The 19,332-nt window shown below is 36.5% G+C and overlaps 1 protein-coding gene and 1 pseudogene across 1 annotated transcript in view; one reads left to right on the top strand and one right to left on the bottom strand.

Annotated features, from left to right (window-relative positions):
- The window catches only part of LOC149005029 (putative pre-mRNA-splicing factor ATP-dependent RNA helicase DEAH9), a 60,142-nt gene extending 41,237 nt beyond the window's left edge, over positions 1–18,905 (top strand). The window contains exons 10-12 of the mRNA XM_089135779.1: positions 3,966–4,019; positions 10,511–10,590; positions 18,457–18,905. Of these exons, the coding sequence (XP_088991905.1) occupies positions 3,966–4,019; positions 10,511–10,590; positions 18,457–18,604 (282 nt within the window). The 3' untranslated portion in view covers positions 18,605–18,905. The remainder of the gene's footprint in view (positions 1–3,965; positions 4,020–10,510; positions 10,591–18,456) is intronic.
- LOC149005030 (uncharacterized) lies at positions 12,446–14,943 on the bottom strand (annotated as a pseudogene).
- Positions 18,906–19,332: the final 427 nt, after the last annotated feature.

Below are 19,332 nucleotides of genomic sequence, written 5' to 3'. Positions count from 1 at the left end.
GAATGAAGTTTCAACGCACCAATGGTCTCCTCGAATGACTTCTTCCTCTTAATGATGCTTTAGGGAAGGTGCTTTGAGTTAGTTGCAGCAAGCTCTTCAGTTATAAGCAATTAAACTCTAATAGAATTTGGACTTTTAGGGAGACAAGGTTGAAAGAGAGGTTAATCATTGTATTCTTAATTATGATTAAGGGGTCATTAAGACCTCTATCTATAGCCAAGATATAAGCAGTTATATTTTTTTTGTCTGACAATCAATCTGTGCTTGTGTTGGTCTACCAATACACTAGCCGTTGTAGAAAAGTAATCGTTGGAGGCTTTTTGGGCTAGACGGGTGCTTTATGGTTGATTTGTACTTTTGACCGTTAGGCTGACAATTGACCTACTAGCCTAACGGGCGCAACCATCAAGCTTCTAACTCTGACAGTTAACGCATTATCAACTTCTTAAGGCTAGTTAGGGCTACTTTTCCAAAGTTTACAACTATTCTAAGGTCTGATGCACTCATGGTTGTCAAGGCGGTAAGGCGATCAGGGCTCCGCCTAGGCAATTAGGCGACAAAGCAGCGCCTAGGCGGCAATAAGGCTACCAAAGCGGTTGGGTTAAAAGTTTTCAATACAAAGACTTTTAAACTATTTTTCAATACAATTACTTTCTATAATAAGCTAAACAAATATTCAATAGTCACATTCATCCAAAAAAAAAAGCATTAAAAAATTATAATTATGAAAAATTATTCGAAAAAAGAACACAAACTTAAGTTCATCTCATCAAACCATGGTTGTGAAAGCGTCCCCCTAGGCATTTACTAATTCATTGATTCTTGATGTTGAATATGGCTCATGCTTCACATTCTGTTGCCGACGGGCACAGGGGTCCTTTGGAGATTCGGTATCAATTAAGCGGTTTAGAACAAGGCTGTTGAAAAACTGCCTTGCCGCCTAGGCAGACGCTTTGGCAACCATGGATACACTAGTAGCTCATGCACAAATTTTCAAAACATATTTAGATGTTTACATCATGCCAAGTTTCCTAGTCTAGATGCTAGGTCTTCCATATATGCAACTGGATATTTGAATTGATCTCTTTTAATATGTCCAAGCATATTAAATCTTCTTTAATTTGCTGTCACATAGATTGTTAGCATGTACCCGCCTGTCTGTGGTTCTTAAAGTCACTTGGAGGGTAAAAGGGTCATTTCCAAATAGTTTCTGCCCATATAATAACTTCTTGAGCTGATACACTATATCATTGTCCTTAATCAGAACACGCAATGGATTACTCCATATAGAGGTACTCATTGAGATCAGATGCAGAAAGTGGGTCAAGTAGGCCTTAAAATATTTCATTTTAGCACATGGGTAGATTCTGGGGGTGGGCCTTGGCGCAATGGTCAGTGGACCACCAGTTGTAGCCTACATTCAAGGCAAACAAATAGTCTCTCAGCGAAAAATTGTTGGGCTAAGGCAGCGTAGGAAAACTACCCCCCCCCCCCCAAAAAAAAAAAAAAAAAAAAAAACAAACTTTGTTTGTCGGAAGCCTTTGGCACCGGGTTCACCCTTTTTTTCTTGATAAGTTCTATAGAAACCATGATCACACCAAGCCTATTGAGATTGGGTATTACTTCATCAAGGATGAGCTGAAATAGGGAGTTGATTCAATTGTTCCCATTTGCTCACTCTAGTGAGGAATTTAACTATTCTCCCCAAGGGAATCAGTAGTAGAAGTTTTGATTCTATGGTTAGCAAGTAGGACATTTCTGATATTTATCATTTATGTACTATAACTTGAGAGCAAGGTTTTTCTCCCTTGGGGTATTTTTGTCCTTGTTCCTGTTCTAGAATGTTCCTCGGTTCTTCATGGATAAAGTGGCTGTGACCATAATATCATAAACCATTATTCTTAAATCTCCACATGCACCATGAATGAGGAATCATAACATCGATTATTTATTTCTGATGTGGTAAAAACTACCCAGTAGAGCATACGTAAACACTCAAGTCCCAATAACAGAGTACCGTTTGACTACCCAGTGTGTCCCAATAACAGAGTACTGTTTGACTACCAGTGTTGTTTACATAAAGACCCAAGTTCCAACAATGCAACCGCATGGTAAATGCATGCCAAATTATAGTATGGGTGAAGAAACTTGCATAGCCCTCTACAATTCCCCATAAATGACCTTATTGACATAGTGGTGGTAATCCATCCTAGTGTATAGAGATCACCATAATTTGAAGAACTAGCATGTATGACTTGATAGCATGGCAGCATGTTACTGGTGGGATGGAGTTAACCCCCGTTAAATGTTCAAGGATTACCACAGCATTTTAACGTACTCCAGTATTTTCTCGATACCATCTCAGACTGTGGTATGTTATTCATGTACTGTTATTGGTTCTGAAAACACTATCTGTTTGGGTTGTACATGTGATCCTATCTGGGGTTCTGCTCTTCAATTCCTTGCTTTACATCACTCTTATCCCCCAAGCCATCAGATGTTATTTAATAATCCATCTTGGCCACCCATGGCAGCTTCTATGCATTGCCACTTAATATATCACATGGAAATAGGATTTGGGAGATCCACTCCCCCAATAAATAAAAAAGGAATCTTTAAACACTGCCACATCACCAGCTCTGGTTGAGCTTAAAGTTGACTGGTAAGCGACATCACCAGCTCTGGTTGAGCTTAAATTTGACTGGTAAGCGGGGTATCATGGGACATACTCATGCACGAAATCTGGGCCTTAACTTATTTTCCTTAGAGACCGTTTATTTGATGGAATAAAATGGGGGTGGACAAAAAGGAGTGAGAATATTATGCTATTTCCAGTGAAATCCTGCTAATTGAGTTTGTTTGGTTCTCTAGGGTCGGAGAATGAGCAAACAAACTTCCTTGAATAAGGAGCTTGTCTACTGACGTGGCTCCATCTTTTTCCCACCCCATGTCTAAAAAAAATCCCATCTTTTTTATTGGATTGTGGAAAACATAAAATAATGTCGTGGAACCCAGACATTTTACTTCTCCCTTAGGTCTCTTACTTTTTATCCCCTCACCTCATTGTATATGGGTCCAACACTTTTAACTATCCCACCCCTTTTTCTCCTGCGAACAAATAGTCTATTATAGAAAATAGGATCCTATATTGTAACATCTGACGGGTGGACCTAAAGTATCATGGTTCAAAAAATATTTTGTGCTTATCTTGAGCATATCCATCTGAAAGGATAAATGATTGGGGACTGTTCTCTAAAGTAACATTTAGCTGTTCATTCAATTCTAGGTCTTTGGTTTGGTGACCTTTTAATATGCTGATACCCCTCTCTCTCTCAAAAGCAGTATATGTCATGATGCTGGTTGTTAGTTTCCCATATATTTTTGACCTAGTAGTCAAGAGAAGCATTCAGTTGTGAAATGTAGGAATGAGAATGTTTTATTTGGGGATGACCAATTAGTTATTATTATTATAATGATAAATGATGATGATGATGGGGTGAAAAGAGTCTGCATTCAGAGTACGATTTTTTTTTTTTTTGGGTGAAAGGAATGATCATTTAATGCTTGCCTGCTTTTCAAGTAAACATTCTGTGTTTGGTGGTTGTTGCATTTGCAAGTCTGCTGAGTATCAGGATCAGAGGTAGACAAATTTATCCAAATTATGTGTAAGATCTACTGCGTTGACTGGTTCAAGATTAAATATGGGTTGCTATTAGCCTAAATTTTGTGTGGTAAGATATTTGTGATAGGAAAGGGCCTTTAAGCTAGCAGCTCTGACATTCAGTTTTGATTTTTGGGGGTCAGCAAGTGGAGTGTTTCCAACTAACATAATTAAAGGAAGGATGAAGGGTAGAAATATAGGTTTATACAATGCCATATTTTGTAAATCCAATGATGTCTATTTTCATTTCATGTTTTTGTTTTTCTTTGATGGTGTATGAACTACCAACGTCAAATTCTTGCAGATATTGAGGAAGGCAATTACCGCTGGGTTGTTTGCTAATGCATGTCGTTTGGAAGTAAGTACCATCTTTTTCTTCCATTCGACATTACAACTTGTTCATGAACATCCTGATGTTGTTTACTCATTTCCTTTCTACCTCCCCCTTCTGATTTTGGGAAGGTATTGTGTTAAGACCCCTGATAGTCTCAGCCCAATCTCAACACCACATTCACACTACCACCGCATTCACAGCCAAGGAAGAAGGTTTGACCGAAACAGTATTTCGACCTTGCGAAAGGCTGAAATTTCGTGTTTTGGTCGAAACTGGACACTTTTTTATGGAAATTGAAACTTCAATTTTGGGCCTCATATGTACTCAAAATGATTTGGATTCTTGCATACTACCTATTTTAAGCATAATAAACACAATGGATTGGTTCTAACAAGTGCAAACTATATTGCATACAGACATACATGAATTGTTTGGTAGAATGGTTACATATACAACAAGTCAACAAAATAAAATGACTGACTAGATCAACTGATGGTGTCTCACATATATTAAGTTGACGCCTATATATCAAATATACATAATTTTAGAAAATAATTATTAAAATAAAAAAAATGAAAAAATGGTAGCAAATAATAAAAATATAAGTTTAACAAAACACAATCATAGATCGTAGTCTTAGGGCTAAACATATATTAATTTCAAGGCACCCATTTAAGGCATGAATAAAACAAAAATAAAAAAAGGGGAAGTTTGGAACTGTTGGGTATGGCTAATGCTTCACAATCTATTGTTGTCGGAGTTTCCTTTGTAGCTGTTATGGTTTAGGAGGTGTTTGGAGGCAAAAAATGAGCAAAAGAGGTATTTTAAGGCAAAAGAGTTGTGGAAATTAGGTGAAAATGGGATAGAAATCAACAAAAAAACTAAGGAAAAACAAGTTGGAATGTTGAAATGGTCGAAATTTCGGTCGAAACCTCCGAAATAGTAGAAATCTCCGAAATTTCGGTCGAAATTTGATACTTTTCCAAAATAATTTGAATTTCGTTTCGTTTTTTAAAAATGCAAACATTTCGACCGAAATTGTCGAAATTTCGGTCAAATTTTCTTCTATGATCACAGCCAAGAATAATGAACATAGAATACAATAAGGATGCTTCAAGCTCAGTATATGATTACAAATAGAGCATCATACACATTCAGCCTTCCATTCATCAACATCAAAACCATTACAAGCCTAGATTCTTTGCTGAAAGGACGACCTTCTACCACTCCGCTTCCACTTGATCCAAGCATTTACAAGGCCTCCATTGAGGTATCTAGCAGCCAGCGCTCCATTACCCTTTCTTATCACCTTTTTTTTTTCTTCTTTACTTTGAGTTTACAATACACCCAAAATTCAAGGTCAGGTATACTTTAATCGAACCTTTAGATCTGTCCCAACCTTGGAGGATCATATCCCTAAACTATTACTTATGTTCCCTCCAAGTTTCAGCCCTTTCTGACACCTTATAGACCCAATTTCCCTACCTGAAGCCATTTATCCTACATCTCCCATGGGATAGGCTAATAATCCTCAATACCCTAGACATTATTTAAGAGCACATCACTTTTAATCACAGGACCCTGAGCTAACCTTTTCCCCCCAGAGCTAAACCTATCCACCTCATATGAGTTGGTTTTCTTAGAAGATCTTGATAAAAGTGGCCCTTCATTTGAGGTTATGAACATTCCTCTTAATGGATCCCACACCTGATCCGCATTACAGCCCTCTCCCACCCTTGAATCCCTAAAATTTATGAAACCGTAAGCCTGACACAAATTCGCAATTTTCAGGGTTCATTCCTTTAAAAGCTCTTGGCAGCATCGACCTTTAGTTGCTTTTATCATTCTAGGGCTACAACAGAGCCGCTCAATAACTAGAAGGGGGAAAAAATAGCATCCTATTGCACGAGGCTCCGACAACATGGTCTGGAGCATAAATGTAATAACAAATAGGGTAATTTTCATCTAGACCCCCTAAGGTTTGGTCCATGTCACTTTTAGTCCTAAGAAAGCTTCCCTTTGCATATGGCTCCCCTGAAGTTTTTGAAAATGACTAATTGAGGACAAGTCATAATTTTGATGACCAACATACCCTTTTTCAAAGTCATCTTCCTCGTGATCTTTCTGTTTTTTTTTTCTCTCCTGCCTTCTTTGATTTCTAAAACCAAAACCCCCCAATATTTTACAGAATGTTCAAATCAAAATGAACACAAATCTGTATGTGATTCAACAATTCATTACTTTGCTGGTTGCAAATAAAGAAGTCTCAGAGAAAGGATTTTGTAACCCATCTATGGTATTAGTCAGTCTTCACGACACTCAACAGCAGCCAAAGAAAATTTCCAAACAAAGTGAGATACAGGAGAAAGAGAGAGGTTACTCCGTTTTACTGCAATCGGAGTATGGCAGAGATAATCTAGATATTCACCCATCTCTTGAAACATCAGCACATCATCAACAAACTCTACATTCTTCATGAACACTAGGCCAGTGAATATTTGTTTGCAAGGAAGATCAGTGAACCGAGGGTAAGAGCGCATTATCTCAGAGGCATCAAGGATTATTAACTCTTTTTCTTTTTTGACCAAAAAAAAAAAAAGAAAGAAATCTTCTGTTTCTTAAAATTTTCTAATCGCTTGAAGAAGATGATACGGCAAGAAGAAAAATACAAGGAAAGAGCAATTAGAATCTTCGGCAATAAATCTAAAAAATCTTGTTTCCCACAATTGCTTTGGATTTAAGTTTCTCCCTCCCAACTCTCGATCTCTCTGCTTGAGCGACGATTTGAAGAACACTGGTGTTTTCATCACTTTTGGTGATTAACCCCATTAAAATCTCTTAACACAATAGCAATGCCCTCAGATTTTGAAAGCTAGAAAGATTAGGGCTTTATGAATTAAACAACACCAGGATCAAAATTAGAAACATACAAATCAAATAGTACAGTTGCAAAATCGAATGGAGCGACTCAGCAATAGGATCTCGCGGTTGGAGGTTTGGCTTTCAATGGAGAACAAGGTTTTTAGAGAACGAATGGAGAGGAAGAAAACAGGGGTATTATCGTCATCAAAATTATGATTTGTCCTTAACTAGTCATTTCTAGAAACCTCAGGGGAGCCATATGCAAAGAAAAACTTTTTTTGAACTAAAAGTAACATGGACCAAACCTAAGGGGGTCCAGATGAAAATTACCCTAACAAATAACATATGCAGCCTTACCCCCTGCTTCGTAGGATAGGCTATTTCCAAGATTTGAATACTCAACCAACGGGCAACAGGTTACAATAGCATGACTTAACTAGAACATGATATATAAAAATCAGCATCATCTGATGGACAGAATTAGTAACTAAGGGTTTCACCAAGGAAAAAACTAAGGGCAGAATTTAGCGATTATCGGTATATCCCTAACCACAGATCCTATCAGTTTACAACTAAGGTCAATGGCAGTGTAGTTAACTCATTTATATCTTCGGAACTTCAGCCCATTCCAATGGCGATAATGAAATAGTTGTCCTGGAAGTAGCAATCCATAAAATTCTCAAAACAACGAAATTCAAACCCTCTATTGGTCTGCAGGAATCTTCAGATGCTAAAATTACATGCGTACCACCAATAGCCTTCTATTTAGCAACAAAACAAAGGTTTGAAAACACCACAGTAACAGGTATGGCAGCTTTCAAGATTCCAGATCCAGAAAAATGGAATAAGAAGTGGTTGAAAATAAGCGGGATATGACATAGCCCCCCCTCCCCCCATGGCCGTGGGTCATCTCACCATCTGTTAGGGACTGTCAACTTCATCATCGTATCTCACAGCAAAAGGCAATGATATTCAATCTCTTTCTTTGATCTCAAAATCATGGAGTGTTTTATGACCACCACCCCATATTGATAGCAGCAGCTAGGGCTCCCTTCTTGTGTGCAGAAGGAATGCCATACAAAGTAGTATAATCAGGGTTCAAGATCTCGCTCTCAAGGGCCATCTCGCCCTTGAGAAAAACTGAGATCTCCTCGAGTTAGCGAGATCTCAAGTGAGATATGGTAACTTTTGGAGGCCAGCTCTGGTGAACTCAAGGACCCATCTCAAGGGGGTTTTGAAGGGTCAAGTTGGGCTGAAACATGGTTTTCTTTCCCTATTTTAGGCCTTCTAAACATATTGGTGGGCTTAAATTTGTGAGAAAACACCCATATGTGTATGAGTTCCCAACTCAACCCTAAGTTTGAAATAGAATGCTGTAGAAAGGAACATGCAATGTTATAAAACATGGAATATAAAACCAAGTGATAAGATACATAAAATAACATAAATTGTCCATCCATCAGTACTCAAGAGAGGAATACAAATCATCAGTCTCAACTCTCAACTCTCAACTCTTGAGAATAAAGTAGTAGCAGCATCATTACTCATAACAACTACTAAAAAAGGTGAAATGAATCAATCAACTATTTATCAAGGCCCAATGGCTCGTCCAGCAACTCCATATCCTACAAGTCCTCTTCTGACGGCTCTACGTCATTCAGCCAACTTAATGATGTGGTCAAGAATATCATCTCTCACAAAATTAGGGACAGCAAGGCACCTAAGTGTATTCTTATGGGTGGTCAATATTTTTTTATTTTAATTTCTTAGAAAATATATTTTTTTGAATCCAAAAATTCAAAAAAAATAACAGAAAATAAAAAAAAAATTCCATGAAAGTGTAGATCGAAGCATGATGTTAGACATATGTTCAACCCACGATCCAAGACCTACTCTAGAATACTGTATTTGAAAAAACATTAAATTTGGAGGGAAATTTCACCTTACTTGAAGAACTCCTTCAAATGGCTTTGATTGATCTTGTTTTCTTGACATAGATTTACTAAACCTTGCTTAGGAGTATTGTAGGCGAAGATCTAGCGAGAATCTGGCAAAAAATGCGGCAAAAATGAACATTTGAAGCTCACTGGCGAGATAAGAAGCAAGAGGAGTGAGACAAAATTGAGACAAGATTGATCTCACCTCGACTCCATCTACGTTGTAAAATATATATATAATAAATAAAAATTGTTGGACCAAGATCTCAGTCCAGTGAAACATCTTTTGGTATTGCCTAGGATCGTGACTCGCCGGGCCAAAAAATCGAGATCTCCCTATGATTATAATATTGAACTAGAAACTAATCTTAATCTAAGATCTTAACTTATGGATGCAAATCAAAGTAGAAACTACATCAAGTATTAGATGGAAATTTATTAGAAAGTCTTACCTAATATACTAGGTTCCAATCTAAGTTACATTATGTGGGGTCTCCTTAGATTGAATTAAATTTTATTTTATTCTTCTCAAATTTTATTTTATTTCCTTAACTCCTACTTATTTGATTAGGATATTAGTTTCTATTTTTATGTAGCTTTACTAGCAAGCAATACTTGGGGGAGATTTGTTCTCCTTTTCTTCTTGTTACTTGGGTATGAAACAAGTCTATCTTTGGATTGTTGAAGATCTTGTAACCAGATTTAGGGATATTTTGAAGATTTTTCTAGTCTGGACATTTTTCAATAATGAATGCACTATTGAGGGGGACTGCTGCATCGTGCAGAACTCTCCATTCCCTCCTTGTCCATCTCTTCATCTCCACCACTTCTTTTCTCTTCCTTTTGTTCTCTGTTTTATGCTAGTTATTTTAAATTTAATTCTGTTAAGAATATAATGTAACAAGCTACTACTGACACGCAATTTATATAAAAACATGTAAAAAAACAAGAATTAATAATCCCCCACGCATGTATTGTTTAATTTGTAGTATTGGACCTAAATCTGGTCTATGGAGACCACAATGACAAAGGCCCATGCTGGCTTGAAGTTGCCTACCTGATGGGGCTTGCTAGCTATTGAACTTTTCTTTTCCACCTTTGATCTATATAGCTCTATGTATATGAGAAGCCTAGATGATGGGGAAGTTGAGGAGGTTAAGCCAATGGAGGTTTTGGAAGTGTAGTGACTAAGGAGGCAGGGGGGGGGGGATAACTAAAGGGTGTCGATGGGTAGTGGAAAAGAGAAGTTTTTTGTATAGGCTTTTTATAGACCTTGCATGGTGCGAACTGTTCCTAGGTGTTTTGGGGTGTTGACTAGAGAAAATTTGATAAATAGGAAGTGGAAGGTGATAGTGTTTGTAGGTTGTTCAGGGATGTGCCAAGGATGGATATCATTTTTTTTAACTGGTGGTCTCTTCTCATTGGGGTTCTTGGTTGATTCTTTCATTAGTGGGAAACTTTGTTGATGAACCGTATATGCTGTGCAAGTGCACATAAGAATCCTCTATCTGATGGATATTCTTTTAATTTGAACCGTTGTTATGAAGCATATCTTTCTGCATACGAACTTTCATTTGAAGGATTGATATTTCAATTTTAGTCTCCTTAGCACATCTTATGATTGTATGGCCTTCATTAGCATTTGGTCACTGTTCCTTTGAAACTAAATTTTGTCTTGGCTATTTCTGATGGTTCTATTTTACCTTTTGTCTCAAGTCCTACAGTCAGAATGGGATGTACAAGACTGTCAGGACTTCTCAAGAAGTATATATTCATCCATCATCTGTGCTGTTCAGGTAAGCAGAGTAATTTTCTACTGCCATACTTGATTGCTATAGATAAATGCTATATTGGTTTGTCTTTCGTGACTTAAAATTCAAGTGGATATGTTGGTGCACTATGATGGTCTTTGATAAGTATCCTGCTAATCTTGCCATTGCAGTTTCGATTAACTATCACTGTTTCCAAAAAATTAAAATTAAAATATTGTACCAGCAACTTACATTTTAATGAAGATTCTTTGAATGATATGGTGTTTAAATCCAGCAAAAAACAACACTTTGTACGTGTTTCTAGAGTAAATTTATCTGCTTGTTTTAAATCTACTGTATGCAAAAATTTCCTCTTTGCCCAGTGCATCATCTGGCAGTGAATGCACTCTTGGGGTCAAGGTGTGAAATCACCCTAGAGTTTGGGACTGCAATACCTAATGACTCACAAAAATTAAAAAGAAGAAATAAGAGAACCAAGAAAGAGTAAAAAAGAAGATGCCAGGATGGGGAGACAGCAGGGAAGAAAAAGAAAGCAGAAAGTGTTGATGGGTGTAATATGTCCAGTAAGATGAAGATGAGTCATACCCACCTAGCTTACCTTATTTGTTATCTTGTTTCCTAAATGCAGTCTATAGATAAAGTTGGTCTCTGCCGTGTAGTTGCAAGTCAAAACCCATTCTGACCCCCACTCTATTTTTCAACCTTGTTACCAGAGCACCAAAGAACCCTAAATAATGTTTGGTTTTCTTTTTCTGCCGCTGCCACCTCACCAGGGCAGACATGGTTAACATGCACCAGCACATGTTGTACTGCATATGGCTGCTGCTGCTACTTGCTACCGCTACCACAAGCTAGCTCCAGTGGCAGCTGGTTCACTGCTCCCACACCATCCCAGGGCTCCCAACTCAGACTGAGACGCCCAGGGCCGAAATTTCTGGCAAAACATTTTCAGTTGAATGTTTCAGTGGGTTCTAGGTGGGTTTTTGGTCTCTGCTTTTTTGTGGACAACCTGATTTGAGGCCAATAAGCACAATGGCAACATTATCTTTCACTAAAACCTAACATGAACTGGTCTTCCTGACTTGCACATGCCTAACTGTATGCGGATAAAACTAGATCATGTATTTTCACTAATCTAAACATGGATATACAAGAAAACATTGAAACTTTCATTAAAATGCAAGAACGAATGCTGAGAAGTAGTCTATTTTCAGTTATAGTGTACAAACTACATAATTCGAATTACAAATTATAGTTACAACCATGGTGGGAGATCTCGCGAGATCTCTCGTTTTTTCACATAGGCGAGACGAGATGGAGGTCGAGAGCAAAGAGTTGAGATATCTCGCTCGAGATCTCGCCATATCCGCCCTAGATCTCGCTGGAACTCTCACTTTCTACATTTTTTTTGTGGATTTCGGCTGGGTTTCACTTGCAACTACTCTTAACACATCTACAACATCGAAGGAAGATCAATTATTCTCTGCTTGTCTTATGAACTTATGATTTAATGACTTATATAGAACTTCTAATGGTTGTATAATTTTATTATTCTATTCTTAAAAATTGAGATTATGATACTTATATAGATGGAATTTTGATAACATTTAGGTTATTTGATGCATTTGATACAATTGCTTTTCATTTATATGCCTTAAATAATCCTACAACATTTCGGTTTCACACTATAGGTAGACTTAGAAAACATACATAGGGTTGTTTTCTGACAAATCCAAGGCCACCAATATGTTCAAAAGGCCTCAAATAGACTAAATACCAAGTTTCAACCCAATTGAGACCCTAAAATCCACCAAGATGGGCCTTTAATAGGCTAAATACCAAGTTTCATATCATGCCTATCAGACAATTCATTGAGATACTGATGGATTGCTTAAGGCTCTTTTTGGTATCAATTCTCATTCTCTATTATGCCTATTTAAAAGAAATAAGTACAAGAATTCATTATTGGTCAAGAATGAAAAATGGTTTGGTGACATTTCTCGAGAATAAATTATTGAATGAAAAATAAGTTGGGTATGTCAAAATGAAAAATTGTTAGAAAATGATAATGAAAATTAATACAAAAAAAAAACCCTATTAATCTAAATATTAACAATTAACTAATTATAAAAAATGCATTAAATAAAATATTAGCTTAACAGTATTCATATAAACCATGAGTATTATAAGAAACAATCATACTCACTACAATTTCAATGTAATATCTACTAAAATTAAAACTACACCAAACACTTGTAAGGAAAATAAGTATCCATATATTCACATCTATCCTAATAAACTTCCATGATTTGTTTCGCAATTTCCTTTCGATATGCTTCCCATCGTAATTGCTCAATGTAACCTACCACATTGGCGATGTCCAAGACCTCATCATCATCACTATTACTGCTTTCAAATTCATCATCAAACTCTTCCTTCTCAGCTTTCTCAAAAAGCCAGTCTAAACCCACTTGTTTTCTAATAAAGTTATGTAAAGTAGCACAAGCAATAACGATCAAAACTTGGATTTTGAACTTATATAGCAGCATTGTCTTTAAAATAGGAAAGCATTTCTTCAACACCCAAAACGACCTCTCTATAATGGTTCTTAATGAATAATGTGTAAAATTAAATAGTTCATCTTGTCCTCAAGGTTGACGACACCCAAAGTATTGTTGATGATGCCGTACATTCTTCAAAGGAGTCATATAATAGGGTGCATTTGTATATCCAGAATGAACAAGATAGTATTTTCCTGCAAGAAAATCAATTAATTAAATGTTAACAAATCAAACAATATATATAACTACTTCATAAAAAATATGAAATGTTACCTAGTGGTGGATGTGGGAAGTTCAGACGAGGAGTGTGGATAGCTTCCCCTAATATCTGATTATCATGTGGTGTCCCTTCCCAACCAGCCCAAAGAAAAGTGAAGCACATAACAAAAGAACAAATAACACACACATTTTGTGTAACTTGACCTTTTCTACCAGATCTATATGGCACTTGTTTCGAAACTGGAATTGATGCATTTGTGTGTTTCATCTATTGCTCCAATGCAATTTGCAAAGAATAAATAATACTTTTTATTGGACTTTATATATGGTGATGTCTTATCAAATGATGGAGGTTTTATCATTTCCCTAGAAAATGTCCGCATTGCATCCAATACATTATGGAAATGACAGCTCACAGTTTCACTTGAATGTTGAAAACTTTCTTATATAACTTCATTTCTAACATTGTGAGTCATAATAAACATTCTCATTGCCAATTGTTCCTCTACTTTGGTGTTCTTTGTATCTGCCATCAAATCCCTCCCTTTTAATGCACTTACCAACCTAGAGAAATGCTCTCTAGACATACCAAATAGTCTTCGAAACCTTCTACAATGTGTATTTGATCTCAGCATTTCAAATATCCAAGTATGAACTGTGAATTGTTGTGTGTGCATAGGTTGTTTTGTAAATCGAGAACTGAGCTCATCACTAGTTTCACTATCATTTACATCATCAATATTACCATTGTCTTTTGTTTTATGTTTCAAATGGTGATGTACACAACCAATAATAAGTGGTAATAATGAGCTTTCACTTAGAAGTACTTAAACATCACTATCCATCGCAACTGAACATATAAAAACCTCATGTTAAACACATACATTCAATCTATAAAATTGAAGTGATAAAAAGTAAAGTAATCATGTGAAAAAGAACACGCACACATATTCTAAACATATTTTGAAATCTAAAACATAACATCTAAACAAAGGTCCAAATACACATTGACATAAATATATATGTTTATGATTCTTAAAAGGAATTTTAAACATAACAACTTAAAATATCCCCAAATTATAAGTGTTTATAGAAAAAGAAGTTCCAAAGCACATTCTAAAAGATCCAAAGACACATAAGTAGCAATTTAACATATATCAAGCAAAAGATCCAGACTCGTCTCTTATTTTCCTCTCAATTGCTCTCAAAAGCCAAGGTAAGCGAGCATTTCCATTCATTGATATGAAGGCTTGTCTCTTGTTTTGATCTTCCAACACCTTCAAAGCCATCACATAGTTGTTGCTACAAACCTCAATTCCAACTAAAGTGTCAAAAATCTAATAAGCTTGGTCAGATGTTGTGTCTATTTTTTCTCCACTCATACCCGCTTTTTTCATCTCAAGGTAAGTTGTTATACCTGCTGAGCAATCACCTTTTCAAGTGCTTCTTCTAAAGTGTTGCTGCTCCTAGATCTCTTGGAGGATCCACCACTTCTTTGTTGTTTCTTTTTCTTTTTCTTTGACAACTCACTTGGCAATTCATCATCACTTGAGTCATCAATATCCAAGGCTGCTACACTATTAGAAGCAAATCCCATCTTTGATAGTGGTTCATTTTCACTTGTGTAAATGGTACCACTCCCATCAGCAACAAATCCTTTAAATAATTCTTGCAGTTGTTCTTCATATTGTAAGGAGCCATTCTTGAACTACTTTCCTTGGGGATATCTCTGCAATTTTATTGACATAAAATAATTATCTAAAAATATTTTACATTCTAAATTGAAAATCAAAATTGAATTTATTGTGTAAAGGGTTCACCTTCACATAATCATTCCAATGCTCTTTGCTAGGTGGCTCAACAATTCCTAGATCCATGTTCCACCCACACCCAGTTGTCTTATTCTTCAAATACAACCACCCATTCCACAGTGACTTCAAAACATTCCGTTTGTTCTTGAGTTCAATTGAGGTCACTTTCTTCTCACAATTTTTGTTATATTCTTGCAATATTCATTGCCAACCTTCCTTTGTAAAGTTTGCATTCAACTTTTGTCCATTTCGTGAACATTGAATACCAAGATTTATTAACAATTTTGTCCTTAATCATCCAAAAAAAAAATTGTCCTTCTATCCAACAATGTGTTTCTCTTAAACCCTTTGAATCACTCGCCATACTAACTTTAACCCTTCATCAAAACATAATAAAAAGTAACAATGTGAAGACCAAAATACCACAACTAATCAGTACAAATCAGGATATCATTCATAAAGCCAAAACAACTAGACTTGTGATTTGGGGTAAGCACTAAGACTAATGATAATGAGCTATAAAGTGATGATTCAAGGACAATAGCCGAAAAGTTATGATTAAAAGCAACTTTTGCCCAACTTTTATATCACTTCCTCAGATTCTGTCTTAAAACAACTTAAAAGTCACTACATTAGGCAGACAGATACAGGTGCTGCTTTTTCCACTGAAGAAAAGTGAAAAAGAGCATTTCTATCCTCTTGTACTAATTGGCCAGCTCAAGTGAGGCTTTTATTCATAGGCCGATTCAAATTTACTAGTTTCTGGATGGGTTTGGAAAACTTTGAGGTCCCCACACAAAGCCCCAAATAGACAACTGGAAAGTGCAGTAACACCAACCACTTTGGGTGTCTGAGGGCAATAAGCCATTAAAGCAGAGCTGTAGATCAGTGCATAAGGTTAAGGAATTTAAAGTCACTACCTTTTGGATAATATATGAAGCCCCACATTGGCTTTTCATTTACAACTCTCTGAGGAAATTAATGGTAGATCAACAAACACTCCAATCAGACAATTCACCACCCACCAAACAAGCATCTGTGTTTACCCAAAAAAAAAAAACAAGCATCTGTGAATAATCTGCATTTGGCAGCTAGCCAAAAGGGGTCTACATATCGACCACTTCATTTTGCAATTAAGCTAACTAAAATAATGAAGCTCTAGTCTCAAAGCACTCTCAATTCCGATATGCAGAACCCAATAATAAACCCTTCTCTCTTGGGTATTTCCTTGTTAATAATTTCTTTTCCCTCCTTTGCTCTGCTAACGGAGGCAACTTAACTTGCAGGCAGAGAGACACATAGAGAGAGAATTGGGAATGGAAGAAACTTAATATAATAATCTAATGGCATTAAACTAAGGCATATTTTGATGGGTATGTAGTACAGAACTACCTGTTCACTCTATTTACCTGCATAATTTCATGTTTGACGACAAATTGCAGCTTCTACCCAGATCTCAAGCTCTTAATAAGTCTGCTTGTGCTTTCCCATTAAACGGTGGAAAAAATTAAAGAACCCAAGAACAAGCATCCATTGAGAGATAAAATAGCTTCCGATCCCAGAGGGGTCAATCTAATACTTTACTCTCAACAGCATAAACCAAATGCACGTCTGCAACTCAAAGATTCTGCAGGTTATTTTTCCCCCGAATTTGCATTCTTCAAAAATGATTAAACTGTTGCAATGAAGTGCAAAACGATAGCATAAATGTAGAGCAGTGAGGTAATAAAAGTTTAGGTGAGATGGGAACAACCATTATTGTTAGGGATATTTCTTTCATCTGGAAAATCTAACCACCATGTGTGATAACCTTGAACCCCTTCTTCTCTGATGCGAAGAATATCAAACCCAGAATACAAATTAATCCACAAAGCTCTCTCTCTCTCTCTCTCTCTCTGAATGTGTTTTTCTCCCATTTTCCTTCTCTGTTGATCTGGGTTTGGGGTTGAGGTTGAACGACCGTGGTGAAGGCATGGTGGGTATGGAAAAACTTGTTGGTGAAGGCACACAGAACCACAGGGGAAGGTAATAAAAACAGGAGATAAATACAGAGAAGCAGTTTCATGAGCACCGGAACTCACGCTGCTTAACCCCCACAAGCAAAAGATAAAAAGGTAAAACGAAGCACACAGACAGCTGAAACGCTGAAATCTCAGCAACGCATTATTCAGTTCCTCTCTCCTCACTCAACAGTCAAAGAGGCTGAGAAGAGAAACAACAAACAAATATCTTTCTCTTTATTATTCTTTTCCTCATTCTCTCTTGATCACTCGAAATGAAAGGAAAAAAAAAGAAGAAAAGAAATGAAAACAAACCTGAAAAATGTGGAGCGTATGATCCTCCTAAGAATGACGAATCTGTTGCAGAGTTGAGAAGTCCACCGCAAGAGTTCGTTCTAACGTTTGGATTTGAGAGTGAGAAGTGAGAAAAGAGGGATCTGCAGAGTTGAGAAGCCAAGCTGTTCGTTCTTAAGCAAGAGTCATTCTTACGTTAGGGTTTGAGAGAGGGCTTGAGAGTAAGTGAGAAAAGAGGGAAAAAGTTGGGTTTTATAAAAGAGTGTATTGACTGTTTTATCCCCCATCTTAACTTTAAATTTCAAGTAAACCTGTGCATAAACGAGGAGAATGAAATTCTCACCCATAATCCATAATAGACAAAAAGTCTATTATGGATTTTGGAGGTTTTTCTATTATTTTAAATAAAAATAAAACTGATAATAGATGCCAAACAATTTAAAATAATGAAAAATTCTCATAATTGAGAGTGATAATGGATACCAAAAGAGCCTAAAGCAAGGAGGAAATCAAAGAAACCTTTTTGTTTTTGGGATGAATAAATAACTATAGCAAAAGCCACAAAGAGGAGGAAATCAAAGAAACTTATTTTCACTGTATTGTACCATTAACATGTGATATCGATATGTGGCAGCTGAAACTTTGAAGCTTGAGAAAAATATTAGATAGGCCAATGCATTTTAGAGATTTTACGATTAAACATGAGTTGAGATCACCAAAAACACATTTTAACACATTCTCTCAACAGATAACTGTGTCAGTCAAGAAACCTTGAGGTACCTTCAAATGGTCAAAAGTATAAAAAACCAAATCTAGCACTTGTATTCCTGTTTCTCCTGCAAATGATGAAAGCATTTGGATGGCATATAAGGTAGTTGAATTTACATGTGATATGTTGTGTTTTCTCCTCTGCTTTTCTTTTAATCTAATGCATTAATTTTCACATAGCTGGAGCTGAGCCTAGAATCAGAATATAAGTTCATTCAACACCTATATTTCTTGCAGGGTAAATCCAAAGTGGATTGTGTACCATTCTGTTGTCTCCACTGATAGGCAGTATTTACGCAACGTAACTGCCATTGATCCTTCGTGGTTGACAGAGGTTGCTCCTCACTTTTATCAGCACCAGATGATCAGTTCTACCGCTCACTGACTCCACTAAAGGGGGAGAGGAACAAAGCCATTTGACCATTGAAATTCTGATACGGATGTTCAGATCATCTTTCACAGGAATTTGATGCAGCGGACAATTCCTTGCTGAAAACATGCTTCAGGGTTAGTGACAATGAATTTTATATAGAGAGAGCTGTTGTTAGGTTTAAAAAAAAAATAATACAACATGAGTATAGAGTATATAAACAACCAAATGTTTGTACTAGTCATTTCGTTTTAAAAATTATGGTTTCTTTCAATTTAAGGCATACGATAGCGAAACATCCTGTGTTTTCGTTGTTCTGCAGCTTATTCGACTGGTTATTCAATTTATGTCATTCTGGATAGATTTGACCCATCATTTGGAGTTGAGACTTGATTATGTTTGGGGAATAAAGAAGCTACGTTTTTCCATGGTACGTCAACAATGGAGCAGAGAGGAGATCAAGTGACAGCAGAAGAGGCTTTCAACTTACTCACAGAGACTTTACCATCTTTGTAGCATAGGAGTTTGATACTTAACACAGCCTTGAGATTCTGTATGAAGCAAAACATTTGCATAGTCCTGAACATTTTTGTTCTTTTGGAGGAAGGTAAACAAGGCTGCCTTGAATGCCATTTGACGTTACCCAAGGTATGTATGTTTGTGAACGCTTGTGTTAGTTACTGGTATTTGTTTTAATCATTTGACTCTACAAAAAGTTTGTAATTTCATGAAGTAAAAGAACT

Source organism: Hakea prostrata, chromosome 9 (genome assembly GCF_041222555.1).
Source record: "Hakea prostrata isolate BN-2017 chromosome 9, UWA_Hpros_2, whole genome shotgun sequence".
In the NCBI taxonomy this organism is placed as follows: Eukaryota; Viridiplantae; Streptophyta; class Magnoliopsida; order Proteales; family Proteaceae; genus Hakea; species Hakea prostrata.
Note: the sequence above shows the minus strand (reverse complement) of the source record. Positions and strands in the feature narration are given on the sequence as shown.